Source organism: Oxyura jamaicensis, chromosome 4 (genome assembly GCF_011077185.1).
Source record: "Oxyura jamaicensis isolate SHBP4307 breed ruddy duck chromosome 4, BPBGC_Ojam_1.0, whole genome shotgun sequence".
Lineage (NCBI taxonomy): Eukaryota > Metazoa > Chordata > Aves > Anseriformes > Anatidae > Oxyura > Oxyura jamaicensis.
In genome coordinates this window covers 21173862-21189007 of record NC_048896.1, presented here as the reverse complement: position 1 = coordinate 21189007, position 15146 = coordinate 21173862, and the positions used below count along the sequence as shown (strand labels likewise).

General features: G+C 37.6%; 1 protein-coding gene across 1 annotated transcript in view; it reads right to left on the bottom strand.

Moving 5' to 3' along the window:
- COL25A1 (collagen type XXV alpha 1 chain) overlaps positions 1-15146 on the bottom strand; it is a 314583-nt gene that overhangs the window by 16390 nt on the left and 283047 nt on the right. The window contains exons 19-27 of the mRNA XM_035324280.1: positions 14570-14614; positions 13961-14038; positions 11507-11530; positions 10061-10105; positions 8355-8399; positions 8006-8086; positions 7165-7227; positions 5285-5335; positions 4895-4921 (exon numbers count right to left, since the gene is read on the bottom strand). Coding sequence (XP_035180171.1) covers positions 4895-4921; positions 5285-5335; positions 7165-7227; positions 8006-8086; positions 8355-8399; positions 10061-10105; positions 11507-11530; positions 13961-14038; positions 14570-14614 — 459 coding nt within the window. The remainder of the gene's footprint in view (positions 1-4894; positions 4922-5284; positions 5336-7164; positions 7228-8005; positions 8087-8354; positions 8400-10060; positions 10106-11506; positions 11531-13960; positions 14039-14569; positions 14615-15146) is intronic.

Here is a 15146-nt window from a genome sequence, read left to right as displayed (position 1 = left end):
ACCAAGAGGTAAGAGAGAGGTCCTGTTCTCGCAAGTCTTTAGTTTTAATAGCTGTCTTCTAGCCAAGAACTAACATGGAACCAGCCTTCACCAGTCAAAAATGCAGACTGAATTGTGCTGGGGCCTGGGCAAACAAATCCATTTGGCTTTCAAAACGCTACCTTGTAAACTCTTATGTTAGATGGTAATCCATCTATTTTCTAGTTGGATTTGACTTTATTCATGGAAGTCATACAAAGAGTTTAAATTTATTGAAAGAAATTTGGCCAGTAGAATTTGAAAGTTCAAACAATATTTATTATTAAGAACTGATTTTGTAAATTGAAATGTCCACCTACAAGGTGGATACACTCATTGCAGTGATCAATGGCAGATTTACAGAAACCTTCAGATACATAACTCTATCCTTCTTTCACTTTATCCACTTCTTTATCATGATAAGAAACAAATAATTTAACTTTTATTTTAAATATAAGAATGCCTGTGGTGGGACCCCAGCACATCCGTATCCATTTTGCTCATTCCATATTAGCATAAAACAAATTTGTTTTCCTATGTAAAACAAATCCCTGACCCTACTCAGGAAAATAAGCACCCCAACCAGCACAGGCTTTGCACCAGTTCTCCAAACAAAAACGAAAACCAAACTGCCTTTGTAAGATTCAGAGCTCTTTCTACAGATACCTGCATTCTCCTTCCCCCACACATTGTCCCAAGAGTCTGCTCACAGCCCCCTCTGATCCGGCATGGAAAATGCCTGTGATGTTTGTTCTTCATTCCTCCATGCCTTGAGAGAGTGTGGCCAGCTGGAAAGCACAAGGACTCGGTAACGAAGAGTGTCACAGAAAGACAAGGGACTCACCCGGGGTCCTGGCTTTCCGTCTAAGCCAGATGCTCCCTGTGTGGTTAAGTGGAAGCATGGATGATGGATATAACACGGATGACAAGAATGTGAGATTAGTAAGTGGTGCTGATGAATAAACATAATTTAAACGCACAGTACAAGTTGTGATAGGGTTCTGGAATGGGTATCATGTTACTACAGCATGTTAGTTAAAAATTCACATAAAACATCGAGAGCCTGAATCTGTTCTGACATCAGTGCAACATCACTGACCTGCCCTTGCCTTCCCATCGTGGTACAATTGACCAGAATAAGCGTGAGGCTACACAAATGCTACAAACACCAGATGTTAGGGTGTTTTTGAGACTTAACACACAAATACTTACTTTGTAATTTACTTGCTTACTTTCCAATTTGTAAATAATGACAATACTGCATACTCTACTACACAAAGAAAAATGGATGTTAACAGTGATAGGAAGTATTTAAGTGCAAGAACAGTGCATTATGCAGCTAACAGAGTCTGGACCCTGACTACAATGGCCTCATTCATTTCCAGGAGCCCGGGAGACAAGCAGGTTCCCTGTTTTCCCAATGCTCTTCCAGCTCAGAGCTCAGCCTAGGGCTGGCGAGTGGGTAGCAGCCGGCTCTGAGGGCTACTGACCTCAGCATCCTTGGGGACGGGAGGACCTCTTGTGGATTTTATGCGAATAACAGCTATGAAGAATCTGCTCGGCTGTCCCAGCAGTGAGGGCAACAGTGCTGGGACTAAGGGGGGCAAAACTATTTGGATAGCTGAGGCATAGGGAATAAAGCTGCCCCTCCCAAAAATAAAATAAATAAAATAAAAGAGAGAGACATAATTCACTAATGGTGAAGATGAGCCACTTTTAGAAAAATCAAACTCTTTAACTTTGCTCTATAAAATGACATTTAGGAAAAGTAAGGAGGAGGAGTATGATAAGGTCTGTATAAGTAGAAAAAGTAAAGGAACATTTTGCTCTGGGTTAAAACAAACACTTCTGGAAGAGCCCAAACACTTGTCTTAGCAATTTTCAAGGGATCAGACCTTTCAAATTTTCTTTGATCAGATCTCCAAAGTTCCCTCTTTCAATAGCTGGGACTGACAACATGAAAAATAGTCAGTTTTGTCAAAATCAGTGAGAATTTTCACCTCGTCCAGAGGCCCTGTACATAATTCTTGAAAATATTAATCAGAGGGGTTTTGGTCTCTTTGGGTCACCTAAATCTCTTCCGTTTTACAGTTTTACGGCTAGCATTGTGATCACATAGAGCAATCTTCATGTTTAAAAAATTAGAAATGAGCACTTTCCATGAGGAAAAAATGTTTTTTGTTTTGTTTTTGAGTGCTTTCAAATACACAAAGTAAGCACAAAAGTATTTTCTCTTTTTGTCAACGTAAATTTTAAGAACCATAACATTTCCATAAAAAAAAAAAAAAAAAAAAAGTTATTTTTTAGGACCTTCACTTCCAAGAACAAGGCAAAAGGAAGAATCCAGCACCCCTAATGAATTAAGGGAAAAAAAAAATAAATAACTCCCTAAGCCAATTTTTAACTTTGCTCAGTTAGACTTCTCCATTTTTTTCCTGCAGAAGTGCAGAGGAATAACAACTGAAGATGTGGGGAAGACGGGAAGATTCCCTATTCAACGCAAACACCATACAACACTTAAAAAACAAAATGATTAATGCAATGGGGTTGATGGCATCCTTATGACACAGAACACTTTCAACTGACACATAACAAAATAAACCTGACAGCACTGGGTGTTACAGGACATTACTTCAGACAATTGCACAGATTCTGAGTGGAACAAAACAAGACTGATACTCTGCTCTATCATGGTATGTATGCTCTTGAGTAAACCAGAGTTGTTCATCGAAAATAGAAAGAGAAGTTTGTGACTTGTACTGCGATTGAATAGGTTTGGGGTTTTTTACTTACTGGAAGACCAAGGGGCCCTCTGTCACCTTTTTGACCTGGTTCACCCTTCAATCCTTTAAGACCATTTAACCCTGGTTCACCCTAGACGTAAAAGTATAAATGCCAATTTTTGGTGCTATAACGGGTGTTTAAGCAGGATAGAAGAAGCCAGTCTCAGAAAGAGCCACAAATTCCAGTTTAAAACAAGGACAAAAATTCAACCTTCTTGGCCTGCTGGCAAACTACATACAACTACAGTCTTGTGCAAAGATACCTGGGAGGTATCTGCAGGAGATTTCAAGTCTCTGTGAAAAAATCTACCAGAAACTTATGAGTAACAGAATCTTTTGATTCTTTTCCTAATAATTATCACTATCTTCAAGTAATTTGAATTAAGTGTGAGTTTCAGGATTTTGTGGAATTTCCTCAAATTCTACAATCTACCCCAAACAGGTAATTCAAACTGAAAGAAAACTTTCTAAAAGACAAGCCTCAAAACATAAGGCTTTACAGTGGGATCTCCTGAAAAGTATGTTTTGTAAGGAAGCTATATTATTCCTTGTGGAAAACTGGAATTTGCAGCAAAATCTCATATAAAGATATTTTAAACCTTTAAGCATATATAATTAAACAGAAACAAATTAAAAGCAGTAGTATACATTATACAACATGATGCTGTTTTCGAGGTCTATCATTTCTGTGTTCATATAGAGAGGTTTAACCAACATAAGAAATGTTGCTTGTCTTGTTATGATTGTTAAATTATGCATAGGCTATTACATTAAGCATTAGTAAGAGGATAATGGTGGACATGTGATTACTAATAAATCATTTTCACATCACAAAAAACTAGGCCAGCATGAGAGCTGCCCAGTGAAAAAGGGTATTGACCATACCTGCCTCTTTTGGGAAACAGAAATATGTGCATTTTTCATACAGGCTGCTCCCCATGGACTTGTACTTTGGCTTCCCTTTGATGTATTATGTTACATTATATCATGTTCATTTAAAATAAAATTCAGAATAGAATCTAGTCTGCTGCCTCAAGTAACTCCAAATATCTGCTGCCTTTACACCCTAAGTAGTAGTTTCTTCATTCTTCTTCAATTTGACTCAATGTGACTTTCAGAGCAGTAGCACCGAAAATGCTGAGAGTTTGGAAACAGACCTGAGAAATCTCAGAAAAACCTGGGTGTCAGGCCAAAAGCCTGAGGTAAGGCAGGTCTGGTGGAACAGGTCTGACTTCAAAAAATGATTTATGACTACAGCTTCTTGCACCAAGGTCATACAAATAGTCTCATAATGAGTCAAACCTGTGAAGATTTTCTGTCTCACACCTTAAAAAAGAACACACGAAAAACTAAATGAAAAATACATCCTCTTCTTATTTTTTGAGGGGAAGGTGCATGCGATTAGGGAGCCATAATGATTAAAATGATCATGCTCGATAGCAACACTAGCTCTAATGAATGCTGATAGAGTCCTTACAATGTATCTTCATTGTATCTTCAATGTATCTTACATTGTATCTTCATTGTATGCTGTATAAAACATTCAAATATTGTTGAAAACCTGCCCAATCAGGGATTCTAGGTTGGAAAACAAGAAGATACACATATAAGATTGTGGCAGGGAACTTGTGTAATGTGTGAAGGAACTGGTCAGAAAAGTATATGGCATGAAAGAAAGTTTTCATACTGGAAGAAGAAGAATAGGCAAGAGATCATAAAGGAAGAAAGGTTTATCTGACTTCATTTCCTGAGTGAATATCACACTTCACATTCAAAAGTAACTCCAATTGCAATTGGAATGGTAACTTGCCCACAAATGGGACACTAAATACTTTAGTGCTGCACCACAGTTACACATAAGAGAATCAGATTTCAGCCAATGTTCAGAAGAAATACTAACAAGAAGAAGTCACAGAAAATTTAAAATCTTTTAAGCTATCTGTCAATATTAAACTCTGCTTTAAGGTTTAAGAATATCAGAAACATTTATTAAATGAGACATCAGACAAAACATTGCTGCATGCATTAAAGAACAAAGCACAGCACTTCACAGACATCAAGAGCACGTCTATTCAAGACAGCCATTAATTTACCTTTGGGCCAGGCAGACCATGAGGTCCCTGAAAATAAAGAAAACATGTTCAATTACAAAAAGACGCCACAAGTTTTTAAAAGAGTTTCCTTCTCTATATGGGTGCAAATTGCATCTGTATTTTTGTCCTTGCAAATGAAATGCAGCTGCCAATAAAGCAACTGTAAACACCTGATTTAGAGAATAAACCAGACCACTAGCATGTTTACACCAGCATAGGCAGGTGCAATTTGTTTCTCCACTTCATAGGAACTTTAAGACATGTAGAAAAGGTCCTAAATTAGGTCCCTCTCTAATGGTCGTATACTCTCAAAGCACTTCAGTTAAGTAGGCATTAAAATGAGAAGAGGGTTTAAACCCTTCCCAGCCCCTTTCTTCCTCCCAGACTTACCATGGGGCCTGGAGGACCATGTGGCCCTGGTGGTCCAGGTGGTCCTATGATCTACAGATAAACAATGATATTAAATCACGCACAGTAAAGAACTCCCCCACAAATATCAAAACTCAGACTGATCCTTCTTCTGTTGGCAAGCACTTAGAAACACAGCAATGCAACAGTGCATGATAGCATATCTAGAAAGGGTTTTAGGAATGGGAATTATTTTGATTTGAAAGACAGGGTACCTGAAGTATAGAACTTCCTGTGCCATATGGCAAGACACCTGTCTCCTGGTTCATGCTCCTAGGCTTTAAGATATACTTCAGAACACCATGGGGAAAAACCATCTCTAAAGCGGTACTGAGCAGACATACTCGAACTTTTTATATTTTATGATATGTGCTCCTTAGCTGTCTCTATACTACATAATCTATGGGAGTGGAAGAAGATGATGTGTGAGTTTATTCTTCTCAGATAATGATGAATGGAAAAAAGCTACTAAACCATTCAAGCTAGGGTTTGGCACATTTTCAAGACTGCCCTTTGTGTCTCCTTTTATTCCACTTAGCCCACTTGTTCCAAAAATTCCCTGAAGTCATTAAAAGAGGTAATCAGGTTGCTCAGCATTTAGTGCATGCATATTTTGTGCTGTTTTTCTGTATTCCTAACAAATCCATGGCAGAGGATTTCATGATGACGTTTACAGTTCAGTATCATCTCTCTCCCTGGGTTTAACCAAGAAGGGCTGTTATTGTAACCTGCAAGGTGGGAGCAGGGATGCTAAAACAGGTCTCCAGTCTGATGCTAAGCCCCTCTGCTCCACAGACTGCTTGTGATAACAGTTACGACAAAAGAAGATTTCAAATGTAAGACAGAGAGATTCTACTGTCTGTGAAGTTTCCTGAAAATGGAAGGCCATCTTTTGAGAGAAATCAAGCAGAACCAGGTGAATGAGTTAGCAAATTAATTTGTAACAGATTATTTTTCATTTCAGAGAAGGAGACTCAGACACTGAAGAGGTACAGGGTTCCCAGTGTCCTGTGATGACAGAGGGTAACCTCCTCAGAGCTATGTTTCCAAATACTCAGTGCATGTCACCAGAGACAAGGTAGTTAACTTACTGTGCTCTGATAATATTACTCATTCATATCAAAGTGCATTGTTCTAATCTGTTTGTTGTTTGTTTTAAATGCCTTTACAATGATTTGAAAATCAAGAAGATAGCTGGTCCTGGAAAACTTACATATGTGAGTAATGTTACTCACAAGTGGACAAGCACAGAATAACAGCACATTTTCACAGGTGTATTAATTCCATTAAAATTATACAGAAAATTATGCAGGAAGTATGCAGAAAATTAGGCAAGATCAGAACTTCCCCTTCTAATGAATTGATACTGTGGCCAGTGATATCAAGAAATTTTTTATCTTGGGTTGCATGTCACATTTCTCCTGACATCACTGAAGCCAGTCTAGTCTAGTTCTCACTGGACTTTCTTAGGTCCATGGAATACAAGGTGTTGAGACAGATTTGTTTTTTTGTTAGATTTATTTCTTTTTCTTATCTTGCAAAGCATTTATCTTTGATTACAAAACCAGAAGGCTTTCACTGAACTGAGCAGGACTGTTGTTTATGATGACGGAATAGAACTGAAAAGAACTAAATCTGTGGCATTTCTTTCTATTTAGCTCTATGACCAGAAGTCCTTTTATTTTGAAAAGAGCAGGGACTCTAATTACATAATGCACAGAAATATTGTGAAATTTCAAGCACAGGAACGGTCAAGAATATCAGGAAAGATTATCCTTGAATATGAAACATTCTTCAGATTTAAAGGCTAGAGAACCATTTCTGGACTACTATGTCCACTGCAACAATACATTGAGACTTACTGAAGGGCCTTGGGCACCAGGCAAACCAGCATCTCCTTTTTCACCTTTCATACCATTGGCTCCCTACAAAACCATTAAAAAAAAGCATTTATAAACAGTTTTAATCTTATTAGTAACCAATATAGAAATTAAAATTTGTTTAATAAAATCTTAATTTTATGGAAATAATAATACAACACACGTATAGTTGTGTTGTTGGTGTTGTTTCAATTTTGATGTCACCAGGAATAACTGTTAACAAATGTAAAGGTATGCTTTTATATTAGCAGCTATCAGTTGTGGCAAGGTATTTTTGAGAAGTCCTTCAGTTGCACTCATTTCATGATATATTGTACTATGGCTATGTTTTTGGAACTGTTTTTATTTTTAAAGAGAAATTTCATTTGTATATATATACATAGACGAATAATACAGCTAATGAATATTTATGTATTTTCTCTCTCTCCTCAATTTAAAATTCCTGACAATTCATCTGGAATTCATCCTGACAAGTGTTCAAAACAGTTCCTTTCTCCTGAACTTTACAAGATCTACATTTGTCCAAGTTGTCTTATATATTACAACTATTAAAAGAGAGATGCAAATCTGATCAGCATGCCAAATAATTTCTGTCTTTACAGAGAAGTATTTTGTTTGACCATAAATAGAACGAGAATTTCTGAAAATGTTACACCTCCTCCTAGGATAGATGCAGAACAATCTCAGAATTTTTCTTCCCTGTGCCTTCTCTCCTAATTTGCAATTTATCAGCACTTTTAAATTCATGATAGTGGAAGAGATTCAAAATACAAGTATTTTAGCCAAAACTATTATTATTATTATTATTATTATTCATACTCACTGGCAAGCCAGGAAGTCCAATTCCTCCCTTTTCTCCAGGCATTCCAGGTTCACCCATATCTCCTTTTGATCCTTTAGGACCCTATAATGCATATTTATTCAGCAAGCTATTTGTAAAAACAGATACATTGACAGAATACTAGTTTTGATCCTAACAAGCAGGATAAATCATTTTGTGAGTTGGACTTTGTTATTAATATGCAGCAACACAACCATTATGCAACCACAGGTTATGCAATAACATGATAACGATCATAAGATTATGTAATCTAAGCTACAGCTTGGGATCAAAGAAATAATCCCCTGAAATATGCCATGGTTGCTCACATGAACCACTCTAGGTGGTTTACCTGCTCCCCATCAACTCCTGGAACTCCTGGGGATCCTGGTTCACCCTGAAAAAGGTAAAATGGAATTGAAATATTATTCCCTGATTGTTCCAGAAATTTATGGAAACGACAGTGCTAAATTAGCTAAATTAATCAATAATGTCTGAAATCAATAAATAGTCATAATTAACAATAACAAAACCAGAGAACACCTGTATGTGACATTGAATAAATAGCCCTGATGATTAGGCCAGTACATAAACTTTGGGTTGTATAAAGAAATATAAGCAAGACAGAAAGAAAAAAGAAGAAACCCCAGGAGGCTGCTGAAGAAAACTCAATACAGTGGGAACTTTGTCAGTTACTGAAATAAATCTGGAATCATGGTCCTTGATATATGTAGGGCTGGAAGATACTTAATGTGGTCTTTCCCTGGCTAATATAAATCACCCAGGGAAGGAGTTCACATTCACAACATTGCCCTTTGCACTGGTCCCTGAATAGCGTCCTCCAAGGGAGCAACTTATATTGATGGGAATAGATTATAATATTGGAAACAAACTCCTGTAAGTTTGAATTCTGCTTTATGTCGTTAATTTTGAATGGGAATGATCATCCAGATGAAGGAAGACAGCATATGCCCCAGTTCAACTCCTCTATGTTTTACAGCACACCCTAGGCTGCAGAAATGCATTGTGCTGTGTACAGCCTAATGTAGAAATCCATTCCTGCATGCTTAACTGTGTATTCCATTACCAGTTTTCATGTAGAAGAAAGGATCTGGTTTCTTATGATTTCTCAGAACAATTAACATGTATAATGTGATGTATTTCTACATGATACCATGGATAAAGTGTAAAAATCAAATGAATGGTATTGTTGAAGAAACGTTATCTGCTATTGCAAGAGCTTAGAGCCACTGACAGAAGAAATGATAAATTCATAATGTAAGAAATAGGAGAATTATCCCAACTAATGTAAAACCAATATAAGGGTTGCACTGTTTGCAACACTTTTGTGGTGTTGTTTTTCTTTTTTTCTTTATTAAGTGTAGGCAAATTTATTAAATTTTATAGGACAGTGCAGCATATGGTATTCATTGTCTCTGTGTGGGCTGCTCACTAACAGTTCTGGTACTATGCACAGCCTCAGCCAGGTGGGGTTAGCAGGCTTGGATTTGCAGCCAGGCTCCTGCCCACATATGCATGTTTTAATTTTTACTGAGATTAGAAAATATTAGGTTTATTTGGGTGGGCACCCCTGTAATATAAAAGCTGCATTTCCATGTGCTTGTAATGTGGCCAACCAGCTCCTTGTGCACACCATTTTGCCTGCCTCACTCCTACCCAGGTAGAAGCGGTGTACAGGAGAGACTGGCTGGTTGTGTGGCTACTTTTTGCAAATACACGGGGTACTCTGCAGCCGAAGTCCTGCAGATCAGCCTCAGTGTAGATCCAGAGGAAAGATGCTTCTGCCCTGTTTCAGTACCAATTAATTTTGCTGATTCTCAACTGAGCATCTGTGTGTGGCAACAAATCAAAACACCTGCTCTGGAAAGCTACACTTCAAATTGCCAGGGTGCAAAGTTTGAAGCCTGCCATATTCTAAAAAATTACAGGTAAGTATACTATACTGGAAAGCTCCAGGTACATGTGTGCACACATCAGTGAGAGAAATAGAAAATACCTCCACTTTTAAAATACAGTGGGTAAAATAAGGAATATCACCTTTGGACCTTGCAGCCCTTGGGGTCCCGGTGGTCCTGGTGGGCCCTAAAAAGAAACATGTAAGCCTGTTAACTTACAAATAAATTGCTGAAAGGCTTGGCATGTAAACACAGGCTGAAGGTTTATATAGGTACCTTAACAATGTGGGTTAGATCACACAAGGGGAACCAAGACTTGTTATGAACAAGTTGTTAATCTATGGCAACTCTCAATGGGGGGGGGGGGAGGGGGGTACTACTTAAAACTATTAAAATAACAGTGTACTTCATATTTTATAATAAAGTCCTGCTGCCCCCACTGATGAAATGGCAAAGCTCCTCTCAGTGGCAGGGAGATCAAAATTCACCTCGGCCACATTTATCAACATTCATGCCCTAATACAATACAATCCAAAGTCAGGAGAATTCTTCTACTGATTGTAAAGAGGATTCTGGTAAGAGATGCTAAGTGTTTTGGTGGATTCTCAGTGCTTCAGGAAATTGCTGTAGAGTAAGTTGCAACCATTTCTTTCATTTCTGTCTAAGGCCATGGATACAATATCAGGATGATCTGGATGGTGCACGTTGGTTTTTTTTGTTTGTTTGTTTTTTTTGGGGTGTTTTTCTTAGGAAATAAAAATAAAAAATAAAAAATAGGACTAACAGATATCTTATAATTAACTTGAAACAAAAAGAAGGAAATTATTTGCTTATACCAAGTTTGGAGCTTTAAGGGAAGGCTGAACCTGAAATATAAGCATCTCTTGATGTCAGTATTTTCAGAAGTTGCTTCTGGCCTAGTATGGCTAAACCTCCCATAGAAAACTGGGGTAAGAGCACTGGAACTGGAATCTTCTGCAGATTCAGGGTACAGGTACTGAAAAAATTATATTTATTTCTGAGTTCCAATAACACGGGACAAGAGAATTCCCCATACTTGGGCTTTGTACTTAGCTTGACTTACAGTTTCCTGAGATGGGTATTTTTCATAAAATAATTTGCATCTGGTCTGAAAGTTCCCACATAAAGTTTGTTCCCAATCCAATCTAAAAGATCTTTATTTCTACCCTGAAAATAAGGTGGATAAGAGAAAATCATTTGGCACTCAAATCCTGCTTCTTGATTTTTCTGGACCCCTGTGCATACACACAGAGAACATACACCAAGAAGTCCAAAGCAGTTAATCTGCCTAGATGTGTATCTACAGAAATACTGTGCTCATTATTTTCCTGGTCTCTCACATTAACTGAAGTTTTGCCATTAATTCATCAGGAGCAGAACTGGGTACATTGTTAAAGGGCTTTCAACAATGTACTGTCTGACAGGGGAAAACTAAGAAAATAAATTCATGTTGTGATGAGCTGGGTCAACATCTAATGAAGACGTGTCCTGAACTGGAAGAATTATGAACATGCTATGACATAAAGGAGACATTGTACAACACATTAAGTCATGCAATAGGAATTACCGTGACAGTGAGGGTGGCAATCCTCTGTCGGTAAAATGTATTAACAAGAGACACCGTTACCAGAGTTGGACAAGTATATAAACTGTTCAGCCTATTACAATTATAATCTCTACAAAACCTATGCTGCATCTCAGGAGACATTATGTCTCCAGAAAATAAGAGAAAAGTCATGTTATTTTTAACTTTCAATGTTGTACTAACTGTTTGGACTCTATGGGAATCAGGATTTTACCTACATGAAGACTTCTGTAAAATTCAGGAGATCAAATAAGTGATGACTAAACAGTAAAATCATACAAAGAGTTTTCCAAAAGAATTTTAAACACTAAGAAAAAAAATCTCTTAACAGATGGCCTTAATAAAGTATCTTTTGCATTTCAATATATTTATGGGAATATATGAAGAAATTTAAAAACAGTGAAAAATTCAGTTTATGTACATATGAAAACCTAAAATAAACATTGCAAATTAATGTTAGCATGTTCACACAGACAAGCTCATTTTCATCAGCACACTGTAGTTCCTACAAAGGCTAAACTCTTGCCTTTTGCCTTAGAAAATTCTGAAGAATAGACCCAAAGAGCAATTTCAATTGAGACACATTTTGTAACTGGTCCTCCAAGTGAAAGCCACACGCACTCAGCAGGGGTCTTGTTCAAACTATGAAGATAATTTTAAGATCATGATTTTCAGTGCTGATGGACTCAGATATCTTATTCTGCACTGACACAGGAAATAGAGCAGGAGGCACAAGGCAGAGTAACTAAATTGCTCTGAAGCTTTTAGGCTGCTTGATGATTTATTGCTAAACTCTGAAAAATGCAGACAGCCCAGATCTTGCAATCTCTTGTGAGCTTCTTAAATCAGCAGGACAAATTCTGTGCAAGGTCACAGTTCACTGCTGAGCACTGTAAGTGCTCATTACCTTCTATGGGAGAAGCTGCAAATCTCGGAGCCCTTAGGAATTTGGCACCAGGAGATGTAGGAATGGGTGCTTGCCATCTGAAAGGACTGAGGTGGATTTGGCAAGTACATTGTCAACTGATCATCTGTAATCTTACTTACATCATCCTTGCACAGACATTGCCATCAATATCAATCATTTGTTGCCCTGGATCAGAAGGTGATTACATTTGAAATAATTTACAACAGGATAAGGGCCTCCTAATCTGTTTCAACCACTGCAATAGGCTTTAGTCTCTTATTAAGACTTCTTTATGTGCTGCAGCTTTTCTTAGATGCTCTTACACAGCACTTGAGAGCAACATTGATTCCAGTGTGAAGGTATAAAGACAGAACACAGTAGATATGGGGTCTAACATCTCTGGTAAATCTGCATGATAATATGCAACATTAATTTCAAACTACTGCAGGGATCTAATTCAGAGAATGATTTAAAGGACTGAGAGTTGTGTGTTTGAATTCCCTGAAGAGTAAACCAAATGAGATGGGTATAATGCAGAGCCTCATGCCTGTGTTGACTTCCCCATAGACTCCACTCAATGAAAGCGTGGGCTTAGCCTCAACAACATACAGGTTTTTAGATTTTACTAAAGGCAGTGAGATTTTTTTTTAATTTTCAAAAGAGTCTTGAAAACCAAATGACTGGCCAGACATCTATCCACTCCCACCAAGTAAATGCAAGAAAAAGAGTTCAGAGGATTTAGTGAGAAAATGATCAGATACACAATGAGCCAAATTCTGTCTTCAATTGCAAATAAGCAAACCCATTCATTTTGGTGGAGTTATACTGCAAAGAATTTGCATCTGACTATATTGCAATGTAAATCACCTTTACTGCAATGACATATGTCACCTTGATACTTTGCTTTTATGCAAACACTCATTCACTCTCTTTGTAACCCCACTTTAATCCTCCACACTTTTGTGCACACCAGTCAAAACACGTTTTCTAGAAATGCACAAATGGGAAGACTGGTGCTTATTCTATTTAACATACTCAAGTTGCTGATTAAATCCACAGCTTGCTAATGGAGCCATGTGACATGCTTTCCAAATCACAAATATTCTGCTGTTTGCATTTTATATGAAAAGGAGAAGGAAAAAGAGAAAAAAAGAAATGTCAATATTACACGACTTGAACTGAAAAGCAGATGCTTCTGTTGAAGCTATGTATGTGGTTTATTGCATGAATTCAGCACTAAGCACCATATCCAGCAATGAATCAGCTTTATCCTCATTAGATGATGTCAATACACTTTTTGGGAAATGCAACTAATTCACTCAGCTAAATTGTATCACGGAAACAGTTTGTCTTACACCAAACAGCAACTCCAGTTTCCAAATACAGAAGGAGATCCCTAATTAATAAACTCAACAAATCTTTGGGGAAGAAATTGTTCTCATTGCTTACACAGAAAAGAAATACAATGATGTCAAAATGCTTTTTGCCAGATCAGTCTAAGCCATTCTGGCATTGTTAGGTTCACATACCTGAAGAGCTTCATGAATATTGCCATTATAATCAATTATCTCTGTTGCACCTTGATCACCCTTCTGTCCAGGTGGCCCCTGTAATATATTTTCCATAATATTTTTGAGATACCTGCCAAAGAGTACTCTAGACACTTAAATGCATGCTCTCACTTGATTATTCTGCACTGAAATTTTGCTGTATTTACAACATATTACTACAAACCACAGAAGTTAGCATTAAACTAAAGATTATTTTTAAAAGAAAACAATTAAAAAATAAATATTAACATACAGGTCACTAAGTGAATTGTGCTGCAGTGGGAAAGGAAATAAATGAAACCCCTAAGGTTAAACGTTGAAGCAGTTCCAGCACACTAGTTTTGGATTGGCTGTGAACTATGTCAGAACTATCTGGCATGTAACACCCTGCCCGTGAACTGTGAACAGCGCACTGCTTCAAACAGTAGTAAGGACTGTAACTCATATTAAAGGCCGGTTAGCAACACACTCTCCACCAGAGTCAAGCTGCCAATTTTACCACATTAACTGGAGTTGCTGCTACAATTTCAGTTCATGGTGTAGACTGGATTTAAGAGCACAAAGAACTGAAATGAGAAGTAGACTTACCCTTGGACCTGGAGATCCTGTGTCACCTCTGTCACCTGTATCACCCTATGTAAAAGGGATATTTGAGAACAGATACGATGTCTGACAGTATATTAGGTAGTTATTCCCTTTTAAATGTTTCTCCTAAATAAACTTTTCAAGTTTAAATGCCTCTAATTATTAATATAATGTGAATCTTAATTAGAACAGAAATTCCTTAAAAATCTGTGTAAGTGACAAGCTGGACAACAATGTACTTAGAATCATAGAATCATAGAATATCCCCAGTTGGAAGGGACCCATAAGGATCATCAAGTCCAACTCCTGGCACCAAACAGGTCTGCCCAAAATTTTAGACCATGTGACTAAGTGCACAGTCCAATTGCTTCTTAAATTCAGACAGGCCTGGTGCAGTGACTACTTCAATGGGAAGCTTGTTCCAGTGTGGGATCACACTCCGGTGAGGAACCTCTTCCTGATGTCCAGCCTAAACTTCCCCTGCCTCAGCTTAACACCATTCCCACAGGTCCTATCACTGGCGATAACAGAGAATAGAATCATAGAATCATAGAATATCCTGAGTTGGAAGGGACCCTTA